Source organism: Thunnus maccoyii, chromosome 4 (assembly GCF_910596095.1).
Source record: "Thunnus maccoyii chromosome 4, fThuMac1.1, whole genome shotgun sequence".
NCBI classification, from domain to species: domain Eukaryota; kingdom Metazoa; phylum Chordata; class Actinopteri; order Scombriformes; family Scombridae; genus Thunnus; species Thunnus maccoyii.
The window spans coordinates 12,930,943-12,949,677 of NC_056536.1; the positions used below are offsets into that span (position 1 = coordinate 12,930,943).

The 18,735-nt window shown below is 38.6% G+C and overlaps 2 protein-coding genes across 9 annotated transcripts in view; one reads left to right on the plus strand and one right to left on the minus strand.

The window, feature by feature from the left end:
* Positions 1–1,147: 1,147 nt before the first annotated feature.
* LOC121895385 (complement C1q-like protein 2) lies at positions 1,148–9,173 on the plus strand. 7 transcript variants are annotated; one of them, XM_042408474.1, is made up of 10 exons: positions 1,148–1,876; positions 2,222–2,368; positions 2,999–5,182; positions 5,295–5,358; positions 6,195–6,604; positions 6,693–6,764; positions 7,184–7,255; positions 7,847–7,930; positions 8,150–8,278; positions 8,373–9,173. In XM_042408474.1, exons 5-10 carry the CDS (start codon positions 6,355–6,357, stop codon positions 8,654–8,656), a joined length of 891 nt encoding a protein of 296 aa, XP_042264408.1. In that variant the 5' UTR covers positions 1,148–1,876; positions 2,222–2,368; positions 2,999–5,182; positions 5,295–5,358; positions 6,195–6,354; the 3' UTR covers positions 8,657–9,173. The 7 variants fall into 7 exon arrangements, with proteins under 7 accessions (XP_042264408.1, XP_042264409.1, XP_042264406.1 ...); XM_042408475.1 differs by lacking the exon at positions 1,148–1,876 and having other exon boundaries at positions 2,045–2,368; positions 6,195–6,242; positions 6,415–6,604; XM_042408472.1 differs by lacking the exon at positions 1,148–1,876 and having other exon boundaries at positions 2,045–2,368.
* A 5,538-nt stretch (positions 9,174–14,711) lies between these two features.
* The window catches only part of prdm16 (PR domain containing 16), a 188,814-nt gene continuing 184,790 nt past the window's right edge, over positions 14,712–18,735 (minus strand). The window contains exons 15-17 of one of the 2 annotated variants that reach the window (XM_042408542.1): positions 16,741–16,998; positions 15,597–15,777; positions 14,712–15,067 (exon numbers count right to left, since the gene is read on the minus strand). In XM_042408542.1, coding sequence (XP_042264476.1) covers positions 14,933–15,067; positions 15,597–15,777; positions 16,741–16,998 — 574 coding nt within the window. In that variant the 3' untranslated portion in view covers positions 14,712–14,932. The remainder of the gene's footprint in view (positions 15,068–15,596; positions 15,778–16,740; positions 16,999–18,735) is intronic. The other variant, XM_042408543.1, reaches the window with a different exon arrangement.

Consider the following 18,735-nt stretch of genomic DNA (forward strand, 5'->3'; position numbering starts at 1 on the left):
ACAGCATCAGGCCTAGTTCTGAAAGTCCCAGTAGCAGGGAGGACCAAGGCAACAATGATCAACAATGCTCATCCCCCCTGCCTTCTGCAGCTATCTACAGTTATCTACAGTAAATGACTCATACCCTCCACGGCACAGCTACCTTGTAGACCATATGGAATGAGTTTTCAGTATGATCTCAAAAGAAAAACAGGGAATATAAAGGTAAACTCATGATCAAGAGTTTCTCTTTTCCCCATCCAGAATCAACTAGACATTTTTTGTGTTAACATGTGTTAGAAGGACCGACCAGCAGAATTATGATGTCCATTTTAATACTATTTGTGGTTTACTTTATTTACTCTATTTTTTTGGTTTCATGAGTCCTTGCCTTTCTTCTTGCTTGGCCAGCGATTCTGTCGCTCCAACGCAGCAAAGACCAGATGTTCATGCAGATGTGACTGTGTGTTTTAGACTTTTGGACCAACTAATTCTTAAAAGAATATTAATTGTTCACACTAAATGTATCAAATGAAAACCAGAGGGAAAGGGGAGCTTGAGGTGGTAGAAACTAGTCAGATTCAATAGTGTGACAACATAATGCCCTTTTCTGACATTCATAGTGACAGTTGTCCAAATCTGCCCTCCACCCCATAATACTTGAACAAGACACATTCAGCATTCTGGGTAAAATTGTTGAACTGAAGCAAGAAAAAAACTAAACACTGCAGGACGTTACAATGCCAAATAGGATCTAAAAGTAACTACAGCTATCTTTCACTATAAATAAAAACAATTAATTTCATGGGTTCTTTCCATTTTGGCACACTGACGCATCAGAACCGGAGATTCACAATCTCCCTCACGTTCTGACAGGCGTTCATTCCTTCAGCAACAAGAAAAGAGGGATAAAATGACTTTTCTTCATTTTCGCTCCTCCAGTCATGACAAAACAACCAAAAATAAATACATACACACACTTCTGAAATCAAATATATAAGAGCATAATAAGAGAAAAAAAATTATGACAGCAAATGCAAGCCCCTTGGAAATGAAATGATTGTCAGAGAACATAACATTTTCTATGGGTTATTTGGCACATACCACTCTTGCTATGAACATCTAGGTTATTTTGTACATCATATGACAATATACAATTTTGGTCCTTCTCTAAAATAATTATATTAATAATTTAGCACTGCGGTGCCTACAAAGAAACAATACTGTGGTATCTAAGAGGAAAGAAAGTAAATAAAATTAACAAATGATGTGAAATGAATAAGCAGAGAAAGACTTTCCTCATTTTTTTGAGTGTCATTTAAATTCATTTTCAGCATGATCACATTGGGTAACCAATTACAATGGCTAATGTCCCAGATAGCTCATTAAAATCACCAGTCACTGTGCACATTTGAACATTGAACATCATTCTCCGTGTAATCATTCAAAAAAATCGGCTTAAACAGTCTACTGGAACTGTCATTTCCTCAAGTAACATTTAGTGTGGTGCTATTGTTGATTCTGCAGTTAGAACTGAAACAAGATCAGTAAATGTGTCGCCCATGATTGGTGGGGGGAACCTGGAGACAATAGTGCACGCGCCCACTATGTTCCTGGTGTTGCTCCGGGTGAAACAGCACCACCTTGTGGACATACAGTGCTAATGCAGTGCTGATGCTGCAGTGCTTTTAGCAGGCGGTGTACACAGACTTTAGTGACATACTAGTCATTAATTGTCTTTATGAGAGCCTTACGTAGGGTCTCTGTGGTGCTGGAGTGAGCCTTGTGGACTTGGGGAGGATCAGAGTAATGCAAAGTTTAAATGCTGTTGAGAAGCATTCATCACGTCCTTCACATCAACAGGAGCTTAGCAGTGCTTTCTCTTTGACAGAGTTTTGTGAGACCCCTCACCTAGGGACAATCTCTCCCTCCTCTCTCTCTCTCTCTCTCACACACACACACACACACACGCACGCACGCACGCACGCACGCACACACACACACACACGCACGCACGCACGCACGCACGCACGCACACACACACACACACGCACGCACACACACACACACACACACACACACTCACATTCTTTCACTCATGAATGTATGTGACACTGAATTCTCTGCTCCTCACGTCTTCTCACTACTCATGTCCACTTGTGTCTCTTGTTTCTATCCATTTGTGAAACTAATGTTCCTCCTACTCTTCCTCCCACTTCCTCTCTTTCTCTCTCTCTTCTAGATGTGGTTGAGCGGGTGAAAGCTGCTCGTCTCAGACGGTCCACCTCCCATGCTCAGCCAAGCGTCCAGAGAGTTCTGGGAGGGCGCGTGCAAAGGGTTGTTCTCTGAGAGAGACAGCATCATTGCATAAGCCTGCGGGAGAAGACAGGTGACTTTTAACAAGAAGAAAGTGCATAGTTCGATATTTTTAAACATTTGTTTTCTATTACATTCTATAGATAAATATTAAGATTGTGTGATGACTAGTGTTTCTTGCTCCACTGAACTTGTAAAAATGTTGCCATGTTCCCAGATCTCAGCAATGAATCTGCTAAGTGCAACATTATAATATAATACATAAGAATTATCCTTTAAAACTATACCTTGATATGATGTTTCATTAGGCTGTTTTAAGAGTAAAGATCACAGAAAAGGTAAGAGCAGTTTACAGGTAAAATGTTAGTTGTTAAGTGAGAGGAAAAGAAGTGAGGGAGTTGTTTCACGCATTGCTGAGTGGATTAAAAATCTTTTATTTTATTTATCTGGAAACATGAAAGAATCCATCTCATCCCTTATCTCTGTCTCCAAAGGACACATTGTGGCCCTCCTCCTGTCTTATCAGAACATGTCTTTTCTGTCCTTCCCTCTCTTAGCGGACATCCAAAAGCCAGTCACATACCTGGGTTTTAGCCTGCCTGTACAATGTCTCTTTCAATGCTTCCGACTCTAGTGAAGTGTTAAATATGTCTTTAACATCAAAGGGTTGCTCATCATTGGCTGCTTTAAGTAACCCATCCAGGCTCTTGGGAAAGCTGGGCAGACCCTCAAGGTCCAAGAGAGAGCCCTCCTCCTCTACACACCTGCACCGAGGGATGGAGGGATGGCAGAGATAGGGCAGTATGGATGGGTCGGTAAGGATGAGTAAATGGATGGAAAGATAGATGTAGGAAAGGGACAGATGGAGAGTTAATGCCACGTTGGTGTGGGGTAGGGGGTTTAGGTGAAAGAAAATATGAAAAGAAGAGAAAAAAAGAGGTACGATTAATAAAGGTACAGAAAGGTAGAGGGAGTATACTGGAAGAAGAAAAAGGAGAGAAGAGTCGGAGCAGTAGCTGACCTCTTGTTAGCTAAACTGAAACGAAAGATGAGAAGACTACTGATGTACGCTTGATGGATGAATTAACAGGATACATAAAGAGATACTGCTAATCTCATTCTTTATTCACATCAAGTTATGATGGTCTCACTGAACAGATGACCTCATCCCTTGAATCCAGCACATGGACTTTACTCATTAATGTTCAATAGAAAATAACTTTGACAGATTCACAAAGTAAATCATGTTAAAAATGAACAGATCTCAGTAAGAAATGTTGCACTGTACAACTTTCTCAGTACAGCCAGCTGCCAGAATCTAGTTAGCGATCTTTTTGCTAGCTCACTTTCCTGATGAATTAATGCATTTGTTATATGTGTTGTTTCTGCAATTGCTGCTGATTTATATTTTATCATATACTGTCTCCTACCTTAGTTTTTCAAATTGTAAATAGAGACAAAAAGGTCATGAGAAAAAGACGAGACCTACATAAAGTCAGTGAACTTACACAAGAAGATGAACCAGGAGTGATTTTTGGAAGGAACCTATACATTCAGTCCATGTTTTACCTCCTTCTCAGTGCGTAGAGTTGTTTAGTATTGACATTAATTGTAATGAAAGAAGGTATAAGGTTTCTGTTCAGTTTCTGTTGAAACAGGAGATGGGCAGAATAACTAAAACACCTCAAAGATTACTGTGATGTTTTAATGTTCCATTAATCTTGACTATCATTGATGTGTTGATCCCAAACATTTTGTAGCTGTATTTTGTTTTGGTGTTGTATTGGACTGTATTATTGCAAGTTGGTTGTGTGATTTTGTTCCTCACATATCCAAGATATAATTAAAATACTCAAAATTTATTGTTGTGACACGCTGGGGAAAGGATTTGTTGTTACACCCAGTTTATTAACACTAAACATTGCAGCTATACCAGCTACTTACAGGCTGCAACATATACTGAGTACACTACTTCAGTGCTTACAGCTCGGTGTTGATTTCAGTTCATTTAGGTTAAAATATAATCACATTTAGAGACTAAACCAAAATACTTCAGAGATTGTGGCTGTTATCCAATGTCCATCATGGTTTCAACAACTTTCTTGTGTTTGTGTTTCCTTCTTTCCACCAACATCTGAAAATATACCTGTATGTTATAACATTTCTAATGTTAATCAGAGACTAAATATATAAAATTGCACTGTAATTAGAGAAGACAAGTTGATCATTATGGATACATTTTTTAATTCAATCATTCATTTCCATTAAAAAGCTGTCTGATATACATACCAGTCAAAAGTTTGGACACACCATCTCATTCCCCTGAATGAGAAAGTGTTCAAACTTTTTACTGTTACTGTACATGATTGAAGGATCAGCTTTACTGTCTGTGCTGCAACAGTCACAACAGTCCCACATTATGACTTAATACTTGTTGGTTTGTGGAGAAACTAGTTTCATGTCAATGGGAGAAATGAAAGTGTGGTGAATATCACATAAATTGCACAGATGACTGCTGCTGCCTCCTAGTGGATGTTTTTGTGACATCAGTGTTGTTTTTCAAAAAGCCAGACTTCATTACCATGATTGATTTATTGAGGAAGCAAAGAGAAAAACACACTCGGCACTCTTTTAATTGCATTTTTGGTCTTTGATCATCTCAGCCAATTCACAAGCTGAGAAAGGTCACAATATCTGACTGTGTCGTTAATGTTTGAGCAGGTAGAGATGATAATTTTTTTCTTACTACTCCTTCCATGACTTGTTTATATGAGGTGTATTCAATGTTCATTGATCTAATAACCTGTCAGTTTTATTTTATCAGCCATGAGGTGATTTCAATCCGTAATCCACAATGAAAACTCTAATCAACTCCTAAAATTATACAGTGAGTTTGCCTTGACATACACACCACTGAGAGTAGATATTAAAATACACTTTTAGAAGTTTGGTAAAGTTACAGGTACTAAGGATCATTTATGTTTGTGTTGTGTTTTCAGTGTTGTTTTCCAGATAACCTGTCAGCGTGTCATCTAACAGATCTCCTCCACTTTTCTATTCACAGTGAGTAATTAATACTGTCTGTGACTGGAACTGACTGTGTTTTACTTGTTAATGAGATTATAGTGACCATAGTTAATGCACACAGTAGTTATAGTTTGATCTCTACTTTTTAAACTATAATCCACTTTAATATTTCTTTGTGCTTGTTCTTTCTACGTCCCTCAGCCAATTTTTAAAACTAAATAGAGAATGTGTGTAAATACTACCCTATCTAATACTCAGTGATAAAGAATTGCACATCTTGGCTGCCCTGGATCAAAATTTAACATATCAGTCCCCTCTGGTGGAGGCTCTTGTTAACCTTTAGACAGCACTACAGATTGTTACAAACTGTTTAAGTGGTTGTGGTGCAAAATTGTGAATGATGTTATATAATCAACCAACAAAAAAGTCAGAGATGATGCTTTTTAAATATATCACATTGCTTTTTGCTTTCAGTGCTTGCTTATACATATTATGAAGTGGTTGCATTGATGTACTATTTGTCTGAGATCAGCTCGGAACACAGTACGAGAAGTGCAGTTTAGCTCATTTGATTCCTTATAAACATGAAATGAGCATGGTTACGCTGAATTCTGTTTGATATTTTTGTAATTTTCTTTTTAGTGTGAATGTTTTTGTAACATTGGTGTTGTTGCTCTTAAAAAAACTTTATTCTGCTTTATTTATTGAGGAAAAATACTTTTTATTACTCAACTAACTTCAGTTTCTGCTAAGTCTTGGTTTATCTCAGCCAACTTGAAGAGGGTCTCTATATGACTATGTCAATAATGTTTGAACCAGCACAGGTACTGATTGATCATATATCTTCTTTGATTTGTGTGTTGTGTTTTCAGTGTTGTTTTCCAGATAACGCACTCCAAGTCTTATCTATCTACCTGCATGTACGTTTGATAAAAGAACATTTGGTAATGACTAACCAGGGTAAAACACTATTTAAGGCTGGGATTAACACAGAAACTACAAAGTTAAACTGCAAAGACTGACAGTCACAGAATGGAGACGACAATGTTTATTCCACTGCTGCTGCTGATCTGCTCTTTCTCCACGACTCAGCTTCAAGCAGAGCCTGACAATGAATTTATCCCACATGGAAAGCAGACTGAATCCCAGGGATGGGAACCAGCAAATGCCTCTCATCACCCACTGACCTGTCCACAAGACATTCATGCTGTGCTGAGAGAGATGAGCGGCTTGTTGGCTGAACAGAGGGTGGAGATCAGGCACTTACAGAGAGATAATGAAGGTACAATAGTATGTCAGGGAGTGACAGACAAGACTGAAATATTGTTTGCACAGAATATGTCTTATATCATTTTTTCCCCCTTTTTTAGCACAGGCAGCTAAGCTAAGAGAACTGGAGACACAAAAGGCTGAGGTAGATAACTTGAAGCAACAGCTACAAGGTGTGTAAATCATCATGACTGATCATTTCTGCTTAAAATTATTCAGAAATACTTTAAATTACTGATAACTACTGAAGCTGAAGGCACAGCTACAAGGTATAAAGATATTAAGTCATCATGGCACTGGAAATATACTGTATATTGAGCAATGACAAATAATTCTATGTCAAGATTACAAATAGAAACAATAAGGTCACTGAAAGACAGTTTCCTAAATGTATTTACAAGGTATTTGGATGATGCATATAACTCGATTCTTCTGGACTGTATTAAGTAGTTAATTTGAACAATGTCCTGGTTTTCAATAGATATATCAAACCTTGATGAAAACAGTGATGATGAAATACTTTTAAATGTCAAATATTGTTTTCATAATGGTTTATTTCACATTTCCACTTTTTTGACGTATTTAATTTCAGCACATGCAGCAGAACTGAGAGAACTGGAGACACAGAAGACTGAGGTGGACAAGCTGAAGCAAAAGCAAGAAGGTATTGTGTGGAAATCTTGATGACATGACCGATAATTTATTGGCACTGGAAATATACACTCTATATTCTGTCCACCCCATTAACACATATGGGTGGGGAGGGAATTTAAGGAGCACCTTTCAATATAAAGTACTCCATTACACCACCATCCACCACAACCTCAATAATGAACATAAAGTAGAATTATCACCTTTCTGACAATGTCAACAAAATCTGAAAAATGTATAAACTTCATGAAAGTAGAATTTATGGCAGAGCTGTTGTATTGATTTGTATTAGATTGCACAGGTGTACCTAATAAAGTGGCCAGTGAGTGTATATTGAACAAGATTCAAGTCAAGATTACAAATGAGAAACAATAAGGTCACTGAAAGACAGTTTTTCTAAATGTATTTACAAGGGATTTTAATGACATGTAACTTAATTTTTCTGGACAGTATTTTATTCAAAAAATATCCAGATTTCAGTGGATGAATCAAACCTTAATGAAAACAATGATGATGAAATACTTTTAACTGTCAAAGATTGTTTTCATAATGGTTTATTTCACATTCCCGCTTTTTTTTTTTTTTTGGATTGATTTAATTTCAGCACATACAGCTGAACTGATCACCATTCAAGCCAGAACAAATGTCACAGAAAACCAGGTGGAGACTCTAAAGAGAGATGGAAAAGGTAAGACTCTAAACTAATTTAATATGTAGAGTTTTGTTGTAATCGTATTTAGATCATGTAAAACCCTTCCTAGAATGGTCAGTAGTAGAATAATACACAGAATAACGATGTGTTTTTATGAGTGGATTTACAAACTGGATTTAAACTGGATTTACAGTTATTAACCATCATATTACTGTAACATCTGCCACTTTAAAAGTATGTTTCTCTCACTCTCAGCCAAGGTGGCTTTCTCAGCCTCTCTGTTGGCTTCAGGCGAAGTAACAGTCGGACCGTTTAACACAAACACTCCTCTGGTCTTCAGACACGTCGTCACAAACATTGGAGACGCCTACAGCCCAAACACAGGTACTTGAATTCACACATTTTAACAATCACTTTGACTTTTCATTACAATAGTCAATTCTCCATTTAGATCAAATGACAAAAAAATGTCCCACAGGGTTTTTCATTGCACCAGTCAGAGGAGCCTACCACTTCGAGTTCTACATAGGTGCACATGGACATGCTTCACATCCTTCAGGTGCTGTGTTGGTCAAGAATGGAGAGCAAATCTTTACTGCATATGAGCATCAGACATCCCATTATGGGAGTTCTGCCAATGGCGTCACACTGCTTCTAGAGGTCAAAGATGTTGTGTTTTTGCATCAGTGGGCTAACACAAGGATATTTGACAATGTAAATCACCACAGCACCTTCAGTGGTCATCTGCTTTTCACCATGTGAGAAAGAAACAGTCCTTTTTCCTCACACACACTGTAGCAGTGTACCAGTCTTTACTGATAAAAGCTGTTTTAATAAGAAAAAGGTTCATGAATTTTTCATCTGTGTCTGGATTTGCATCAAAACATACAGTGATAGATTGTGATGTGCCAGATTTTCATTTGATTAAGAACATGCAGTAATTCATGAGAAAACTGTGATACTGATCAAAAATCCCTTATTTCACAATGTTAAGAAATACTTAAACTAATCCTGTATTTTGATCTGGATTCACATCAGCACCAGAAACTACTTACTGTACTTCTTCTTTGCTCTTTGCTCCATGTTACCTTTACTGTCTGATTTCTTTACACTGTGTTTTACTTTGTTTTATAGAAATGTGAATGCTCATGTGCTGTTGATGTTAATGTGAAAGGAAAATTCCCTCTGTACCTTTGAAAGCGTTTAGCTGTGCATTTGTTATTTGTAAGTATCTAAATATGCAACAACAACATCAATAGTTTGTACATATTAAGTGTATATTATTATTATCATATTCTCTTACATTTGAATAAAATAATAAACATCATTGCAGTACTGTCATGAATTATGGAGCAGGTGGACCCAAATGCAGAGACTCAGTAGGCACAAGGAACTGAAGAATATATTTATTGACTAACACAGGAACAGCAAACAGGAGTGCAGGCAGGCAACTAAACCAAACAAATGATCCAACAAGACTGAACTGAAAACCTGGACTTAAATACAAACTGAACTAATCAGACAACAAGGAACAGGTGGGAAGACACAGGGGCAGAGCAGGGCTGACGAACATGATGCAGGGCAGGTGTGCAAGGAAAAACGGGCCGGGGAGGAGTGCAGGAACACAGGAGGAAAACAGAGCAAACAGAAAACAAAAACTGAGAACACACAATTAAGCTCAAGAAAGTCGCAAATGCCAGCAGGCCAAATGCAAACAAAATGCACTGTGCTACTGTACAGAGATAAATGGGCTGCAAGATAAACTAGGACATGCAAACTCCTGGAGTCCAAAACATAGATCTCTTCCACAACCCAAAAACCGATTCACCACTTAGAGTGAGAACTACATGAAAAGCACCAAACCTGGAAGTACAGAGAAACCAGCCCAAAACACATTCTCAGGTAGTAAAACAAAACAGCTCTGTATGCTCACATGTATACAAACTTAAATGTCAGGACAAAGGTTAACTACAATAAGCAGTAATATCTCAAGGGATCCTTCAACACAATACTATCTTATCTGTCAATCTTCCACTCAGTCCAGACTTAACACCACAGGGATAAAGCTGAGGGTCTCTGGTCGACTGGTGGAGAATGGCAGCTAGAGACACAGAGTCAGACTGCAAACAGAGCCATAACAAGTACTATTTGTGGACTGTTGTGTTTCAAAATGATCATAGCTGGCAGTAAGAAATGTAAGATTGGTCAAAAGTATTTTTTATGGTTGAACAATGTTTAGACCCACTAGTTAAACATAAACTGTACTTTTTATGTAGAGTGAGTAAATATAATGTAGTTTAAACTGACTGTTTTATTCATTCATGATATTATAATGACCTTATTACAGTATTTAATACGCACAGAGGTTGTATTTTGATCTCTTTTATAGCTATAAATTTCCTGTAATATTTCTCTCTTTCTGTTCATTCACATTCTAATCAGTCTGATTACACACTAATTACTTGCAGACTTGTGCTCAACATATTCAAACATGTCATCAATAGCGCAATAGCACATTTTTTATACCAAACTACTTACAACTAGAAACTTGGATCCAATAGTTGCACATATTTAGATTATTTGTTATATTCATCTTTTGGATATATAGCACCACCATGTGGCCTGTTATAAAGCTCCTTTGAGACAGAGCCCAATGCTTTGAATCAAATTTGCATTCATTGATTTCCTGTGATTTGTAATTGTTGCTTGTGCAGTTGGTTTCTGCTTCTTCTATTGTTTTTAAGCTTTGCTGTATAATACAATTGGCCTGGTAGGTTGTTTTATATGTTAAGCATGTAACCATAAGAGGAGTGTCTGAGTCATGTGTTTGGTACATGCATTGATACTTCCTGAACAGACAGTCAGTGGTGCTCCACTTTGGTCCAAACTGTAATATCTCAACAACTATTTGATAATTCTCCTGTTTTTGTCTATTTGAAACAGTAACTGTACAGAATAATACTGAGTGTGCATGTTGGTGTCATAAATGTAAAGGGATGTAGTCTGTCATGGACAATCTGTTTCCACTGTAGTCCAAATATCAACAAACCTTTTCTCTGGTTAGTCTCTCCCACCTTTTTAGCCATTTAACAATGACAACAGATAATACAGAATGATTTAACACATGCTCAGAAAGGGTGTAGTTGTATTTTACCGCCATATTGTAATTACAGTATCATGGATGCAATTCATTTTTAATAGTATATTGTAACTACGTTCAAACTTACACATACGTAGCTGGTGCAAAGCCTGCAGAAACACAAACTGTTAAATAATCACATCAACCCTTTGATTACTGTTTTTAATCAATTGTTTAGTATATAAAATGGATATGAACATAAATGTAATGTTTAATGAGGTGAAAGTGACTCTTCAAATAGCTTGCTTGGTCTGATAAACAGTCCAAAACCCACATATATTAACTTTACTGTGATATAAAACAGAGAAAAGGAGCAAATCCTCACATATGAGAGGCTGGAACTAGCAAATGCTCGTCATTTCAGCTTGATGAATGACTTAAATGTTTAATGAACTATCAAAATTTTTGTTGATCAGTTAATGGACTAATTGTTTCAGCACTAGCTGACCCTAAATAATGAGTTATTCGTTTGGAGGGAAACATTTGATGCTCTTCTTGGTTTATTGCTTTACTGCTGTAACTAACAAACACACAGTGGACGTCTCATTTAAAAAGCACACAGGTTTTATTGCATATCAATTTCATGTATAAATTCTTCATAGCATTGGAAAGATTACATTTGGTATACATTGCTATTCTACAGAATTAACATCAGAGTCATATCTTTTCAATGAAATTTCTCTAAAGTACATCTTCAATAATCACAAGCATCAAAAGAACTGCAATTTCAGAATTGTTCAATATTATTCTACAATCCTTTATTGTTTTTCATTATGTCTTCTCCCACAAGTCTTTTCTACGTCTTTCAGAGCCGCCTGCCCAAACATCTGTAAGGCAGTCAAAAACTTGAAGTCAAACCTACTAACCTAACCACATGTACAATAAGTGCATCTACGGATTTATTTTTTTCTTTTCTTTTTTTTCTCATTTTTTGATTTGATACACATTTCACAAATGGACATCATTATGACTGCTAAACACGTCATGCACAATATCTTTTTTTTTTGTTTGTTTTCAATAAACATAACAGAGGCGATATACAACTCAGATTCAAACAAAACAAGCACCATCCATTTAAACCCATATTTTTCAATGATTTTTTTCTTCAGACAAATGCACCATTGTTTTTCATTCTTTAAAATACTATACAGTTAAAAAGAAACAATATGTATATTTTTACTTTCTCCTGTAACAGTGGGGGGAAAACAGCAACCATGTTCTATTATGCTGAAACATATTTCAGCGACCATCTGCCAGAATACTTTCTGAAGTTGGCAAAATGGAATACTTCAATGCCTTCAATTCATTTGCTTTACACAGCGCGTACTTATTACAGTAGTCCATGACATGAATTACTACATATAGTCAACCTCAAAACCTAGCAACCCAAGTCTTTACATTTTATAACCACGAGTTGGAAAACAATGAGTTTACCATGAATGAAATCTCATTCAGTAGAATTATAAAAAGAGACTTCTGTCTTTAGAAAAATGAGATGTCCAAGCATCACACTCCCACCTGCTGTCGTGAAGAAAAATTACAGTGCTTCTGTTTCAGGTTTTTCTTATCTCTCCATGCCGAGCTCAAGGTACTGCTCATCTACTGAAAGTGAAAGAAGTCTGAAAATGTGTTTTAAGTTCTGGAGACCTAAGCCTGATCAATTTATGGCTTGGACCCATAATATGGTTTAAGTGCTAGTTTGAAAATACAGCATCAGGCCTAGTTCTGAAAGTCCCAGTAGCAGGGAGGACCAAGGCAACAATGATCAACAATGCTCATCCCCCCTGCCTTCTGCAGCTATCTACAGTTATCTACAGTAAATGACTCATACCCTCCACGGCACAGCTACCTTGTAGACCATATGGAATGAGTTTTCAGTATGATCTCAAAAGAAAAACAGGGAATATAAAGGTAAACTCATGATCAAGAGTTTCTCTTTTCCCCATCCAGAATCAACTAGACATTTTTTGTGTTAACATGTGTTAGAAGGACCGACCAGCAGAATTATGATGTCCATTTTAATACTATTTGTGGTTTACTTTATTTACTCTATTTTTTTGGTTTCATGAGTCCTTGCCTTTCTTCTTGCTTGGCCAGCGATTCTGTCGCTCCAACGCAGCAAAGACCAGATGTTCATGCAGATGTGACTGTGTGTTTTAGACTTTTGGACCAACTAATTCTTAAAAGAATATTAATTGTTCACACTAAATGTATCAAATGAAAACCAGAGGGAAAGGGGAGCTTGAGGTGGTAGAAACTAGTCAGATTCAATAGTGTGACAACATAATGCCCTTTTCTGACATTCATAGTGACAGTTGTCCAAATCTGCCCTCCACCCCATAATACTTGAACAAGACACATTCAGCATTCTGGGTAAAATTGTTGAACTGAAGCAAGAAAAAAACTAAACACTGCAGGACGTTACAATGCCAAATAGGATCTAAAAGTAACTACAGCTATCTTTCACTATAAATAAAAACAATTAATTTCATGGGTTCTTTCCATTTTGGCACACTGACGCATCAGAACCGGAGATTCACAATCTCCCTCACGTTCTGACAGGCGTTCATTCCTTCAGCAACAAGAAAAGAGGGATAAAATGACTTTTCTTCATTTTCGCTCCTCCAGTCATGACAAAACAACCAAAAATAAATACATACACACACTTCTGAAATCAAATATATAAGAGCATAATAAGAGAAAAAAAATTATGACAGCAAATGCAAGCCCCTTGGAAATGAAATGATTGTCAGAGAACATAACATTTTCTATGGGTTATTTGGCACATACCACTCTTGCTATGAACATCTAGGTTATTTTGTACATCATATGACAATATCATACAATTTTGGTCCTTCTCTAAAATAATTATATTAATAATTTAGCACTGCGGTGCCTACAAAGAAACAATACTGTGGTATCTAAGAGGAAAGAAAGTAAATAAAATTAACAAATGATGTGAAATGAATAAGCAGAGAAAGACTTTCCTCATTTTTTTGAGTGTCATTTAAATTCATTTTCAGCATGATCACATTGGGTAACCAATTACAATGGCTAATGTCCCAGATAGCTCATTAAAATCACCAGTCACTGTGCACATTTGAACATTGAACATCATTCTCCGTGTAATCATTCAAAAAAATCGGCTTAAACAGTCTACTGGAACTGTCATTTCCTCAAGTAACATTTAGTGTGGTGCTATTGTTGATTCTGCAGTTAGAACTGAAACAAGATCAGTAAATGTGTCGCCCATGATTGGTGGGGGGAACCTGGAGACAATAGTGCACGCGCCCACTATGTTCCTGGTGTTGCTCCGGGTGAAACAGCACCACCTTGTGGACATACAGTGCTAATGCAGTGCTGATGCTGCAGTGCTTTTAGCAGGCGGTGTACACAGACTTTAGTGACATACTAGTCATTAATTGTCTTTATGAGAGCCTTACGTAGGGTCTCTGTGGTGCTGGAGTGAGCCTTGTGGACTTGGGGAGGATCAGAGTAATGCAAAGTTTAAATGCTGTTGAGAAGCATTCATCACGTCCTTCACATCAACAGGAGCTTAGCAGTGCTTTCTCTTTGACAGAGTTTTGTGAGACCCCTCACCTAGGGACAATCTCTCCCTCCTCTCTCTCTCTCTCTCTCACACACACACACACACGCACACACGCATGCACGCACGCACGCACGCACGCACGCACGCACGCACGCACGCACGCACGCACGCACACACACACACACACACACACTCACATTCTTTCACTCATGAATGTATGTGACACTGAATTCTCTGCTCCTCACGTCTTCTCACTACTCATGTCCACTTGTGTCTCTTGTTTCTATCCATTTGTGAAACTAATGTTCCTCCTACTCTTCCTCCCACTTCCTCTCTTTCTCTCTCTCTTCTAGATGTGGTTGAGCGGGTGAAAGCTGCTCGTCTCAGACGGTCCACCTCCCATGCTCAGCCAAGCGTCCAGAGAGTTCTGGGAGGGCGCGTGCAAAGGGTTGTTCTCTGAGAGAGACAGCATCATTGCATAAGCCTGCGGGAGAAGACAGGTGACTTTTAACAAGAAGAAAGTGTATGGTTCGATATTTTTAAACATTTGTTTTCTATTACATTCTATAGTTAAATATTAAGATTGTGTGATGACTAGTGTTTCTTGCTCCACTGAACTTCTTGTAACAATGTTGCCATGTTCCCAGATCTCAGCAATGAATCTGCTAAGTGCAACATTATAATATAATACATAAGAATTATCCTTTAAAACTATACCTTGATATGATGTTTCATTAGGCTGTTTTAAGAGTAAAGATCACAGAAAAGGTAAGAGCAGTTTACAGGTAAAATGTTAGTTGTTAAGTGAGAGGAAAAGAAGTGAGGGAGTTGTTTCATGCATTGCTAAGTGGATTAAAAATCTTTTATTTTATTTATCTGGAAACATGAAAGAATCCATCTCATCCCTTATCTCTGTCTCCAAAGGACACATTGTGGCCCTCCTCCTGTCTTATCAGAACATGTCTTTTCTGTCCTTCCCTCTCTTAGCGGACATCCAAAAGCCAGTCACATACCTGGGTTTTAGCCTGCCTGTACAATGTCTCTTTCAATGCTTCCGACTCTAGTGAAGTGTTAAATATGTCTTTAACATCAAAGGGTTGCTCATCATTGGCTGCTTTACGTAACCCATCCAGGCTCTTGGGAAAGCTGGGCAGACCCTCAAGGTCCAAGAGAGAGCCCTCCTCCTCTATACACCTGCACCGAGGGATGGAGGGATGGCAGAGATAGGGCAGTATGGATGGGTCGGTAAGGATGAGTAAATGGATGGAAAGATAGATGTAGGAAAGGGACAGATGGAGAGTTAATGCCACGTTGGTGTGGGGTAGGGGGTTTAGGTGAAAGAAAATATGAAAAGAAGAGAAAAAAAGAGGTACGATTAATAAAGGTATAGAAAGGTAGAGGGAGTACACTGGAAGAAGAAAAAGGAGAGAAGAGTCGGAGCAGTAGCTGACCTCTTGTTAGCTAAACTGAAACGAAAGATGAGAAGACTACTGATGTACGCTTGATGGATGAATTAACAGGATACATAAAGAGATACTGCTAATCTCATTCTTTATTCACATCAAGTTATGATGGTCTCACTGAACAGATGACCTCATCCCTTGAAACCAGCACATGAACTTTACTCATTAATGTTCGATAGAAAAAAACTTTGACAGATTCACAAAGTAAATCATGTTATAAATGAACAGATCTCAGTAAGAAATGTTGCACTGTACAACTTTCTCAGTACAGCCAGCTGCCAGAATCTAGTTTTAGCTAGCTCACTTTCCTGATGAATTAATGCATTTGTTATATGTGCTGATTTATATTGTGTCATATACTGTCTCCTACGTTAATTTTTCAAATTGTCAAAAGAGACAATAGGGTCATGGCAAAAACACAAAATCTACACAGAGTCAGTGAACTTACAGAGGAAGAACCAGGAGTGATTTTTGGAGGGAATCTATACGTTCAGACCACGTTTAACCACCTTCTCAGTGTGTAGTGTTGTTTAGGATTGGCATTAGTTGTAATAAAAGAAGGTATAAGGAGCAGTTTCTGTTAAAAGATTTGTTAAATAGATACAATATGGTGCATATGTGTCCATGAGTTATCTGGTCCTCTGTGTAGTTGAGTAAAAGAGCAGCTTGTTTATGTTTATAACAGACTGAATACCTGCGAGTGTGTTCGTAGCTCATAGATAATGGAGCCGTCTCTGTCTCTTCCTCCTCCTCGTCCTCTTCATACACTCCTGTCGTGACGGGAGACGGGGACTCCGGCGCTTCATCATGAGACTTTTCTGTCAGGCTGCCTTCCTCCTCCTCCTCATCATCGCCTTCCGCTTCCTCTTCCTCCTCCTCCAATCCCTGGAGCCCTAACTTGGAGTTGGACAAACTGTGGCTGGGTGGGCGCTCCTCCTCTGCCTGGTCTGATCTGCAGACGGATCAAAGGTCAAAGCAAGGAGGAAGTGTTAGTAATGTTGGCAGCTGAAACAACTGCCTTTTTCCTCCCATGTTGGTGACATTTCAGTATAAGAAACAGGCATGTAGAGCTCACTGTTATCAAGTCTGTGGCTCTGCATGTTCCTTGTGTTAAAAATTCCCTGATGGTGTTAAAAAAGCAAATGTGATTGTCACTGTCTGAATAAAAGAGCAACTGGCTGGCTTTCTTAGCTTTGGTAAGAAGAGGACATAAGCATAAATGAGCCTGTTGAGAGAGCCAGGAGAAAATACTATCCTTTTGCATTGTGGGTAATGTAGTACACAGGATTTTAAGAGAAAGAAGCGTATAGGGACTAAAAGAGAGGATATCTCTATTTTTACTTTTAAAAGAGAATTCTATTCTCTATCGTGAATCCTCCTGACTTTAGGAATGTGCAGTATTAAAATCACCCCTTTCTAATGTTTACCAACAATGATGGAAAAGTGAGAAGAACTTATTTTAGCTTGCTCTGTGTGGATAGTGTTCAGTCTGGAACAAGATTGGCTGTTACCATTTTCCTGACCATCTAAAGACATGACTCATCTCGAGCAGAGAGAGAAACATAAATAATCTGTTGACAGTGCGCGCAGCCCAACTCCGGTGTCCACACAAACAACATGGGTGTTGACAGTCTGCCCTGAGCGCTTTTCAAACGGCCCACACATGATTAATTGGCCAGCTCCTCAGAAACAGAGCCAGAGATGGCCTGCACCAGACCAGAGTCCTCGACACTCTGTAATGGTGGAACATACTTTGTGTGACTGAGGGAAGACGATTGCTGATCTGCAAACAGGCTATCAGCACAGTGCCATTATGACCTGCCATCTGTACATTTTCCAGCCAGCACCCCAAGTCCCCCCCCCCCCATCACCCCCAGACCACGATGTCATGGCTCATGATATCATTTCCTCTGGGACGGCAAATTTACCCCTTCCATTTTTTGCCACACAGTGGACATTTATCAAATCAGACAGGATTACCTCTGGGAAGGGGTGCACAGGGACAGGATTGGGTCACACACAGTGGGTGGGTAAATGCGGGTAGGGGGACTTTCGGGGGGGGTGTGGAGGGAGTTCTCCTCTTTCAATCTAGATTAAATATCACCATAATCAAATTGCCAAGCTGGTTGGCGGGGAAAAAGTCCATGCCTGTGTACAGAGAAAGAAGCGTAGCTCTGACATAGGGGGCCCTGGGTTTTGTCATTTAGTCTAAACACGTCAGTGGGGTGTTTGTGTTAGCGGGCTGGGGGTATGGGTATAGCGGGTGGATGGGGGAAGAGCTCCATCATCAGTGGATCTCCTAGATAAATGCCTCAACCTGAATCCCCCTTAGGGTCCAAACTGCCAGACACTGTTGCCCAATCCCAGACAAGGAACCAGCTCCAACTCTAGTTTTATCCAAACCAAAGAGCTCAAGCCATGGCCTGGGTCCTTGTTCCAGCCCTAATTATGACCTGGATTATGGTCCCGAGGAGACAGATACCTCTTAGTCCTTCAACACTGAAGTGCTGGAAATATTCGTGTACATCTAAACCTCCTAAAGTTTTTCAGAGCAGCATTGCTGCCTCAGCATCTATGACGTCTCCAGCTTGGAAACTGGTCAAACAAACAAAGTTTTCATGTGAAAACAAGAGCTACCAGGGACTTTTATTTTGACTTGCTATGATGCTGAAAATGGCATTTTAAAGGG

Bases quoted from the DNA above. Each gene is read 5' to 3' on its own strand.
- LOC121895385 (XM_042408474.1), top strand. From the start codon at position 6,355: ATGGAGACGACAATGTTTATTCCACTGCTGCTGCTGATCTGCTCTTTC. The intron at 6,765-7,183 runs GTGTGTAAATCA...ATTTAATTTCAG, and splicing joins CTTGAAGCAACAGCTACAAG to CACATGCAGCAGAACTGAGA. The intron at 8,279-8,372 runs GTACTTGAATTC...AATGTCCCACAG, and splicing joins CGCCTACAGCCCAAACACAG to GGTTTTTCATTGCACCAGTC.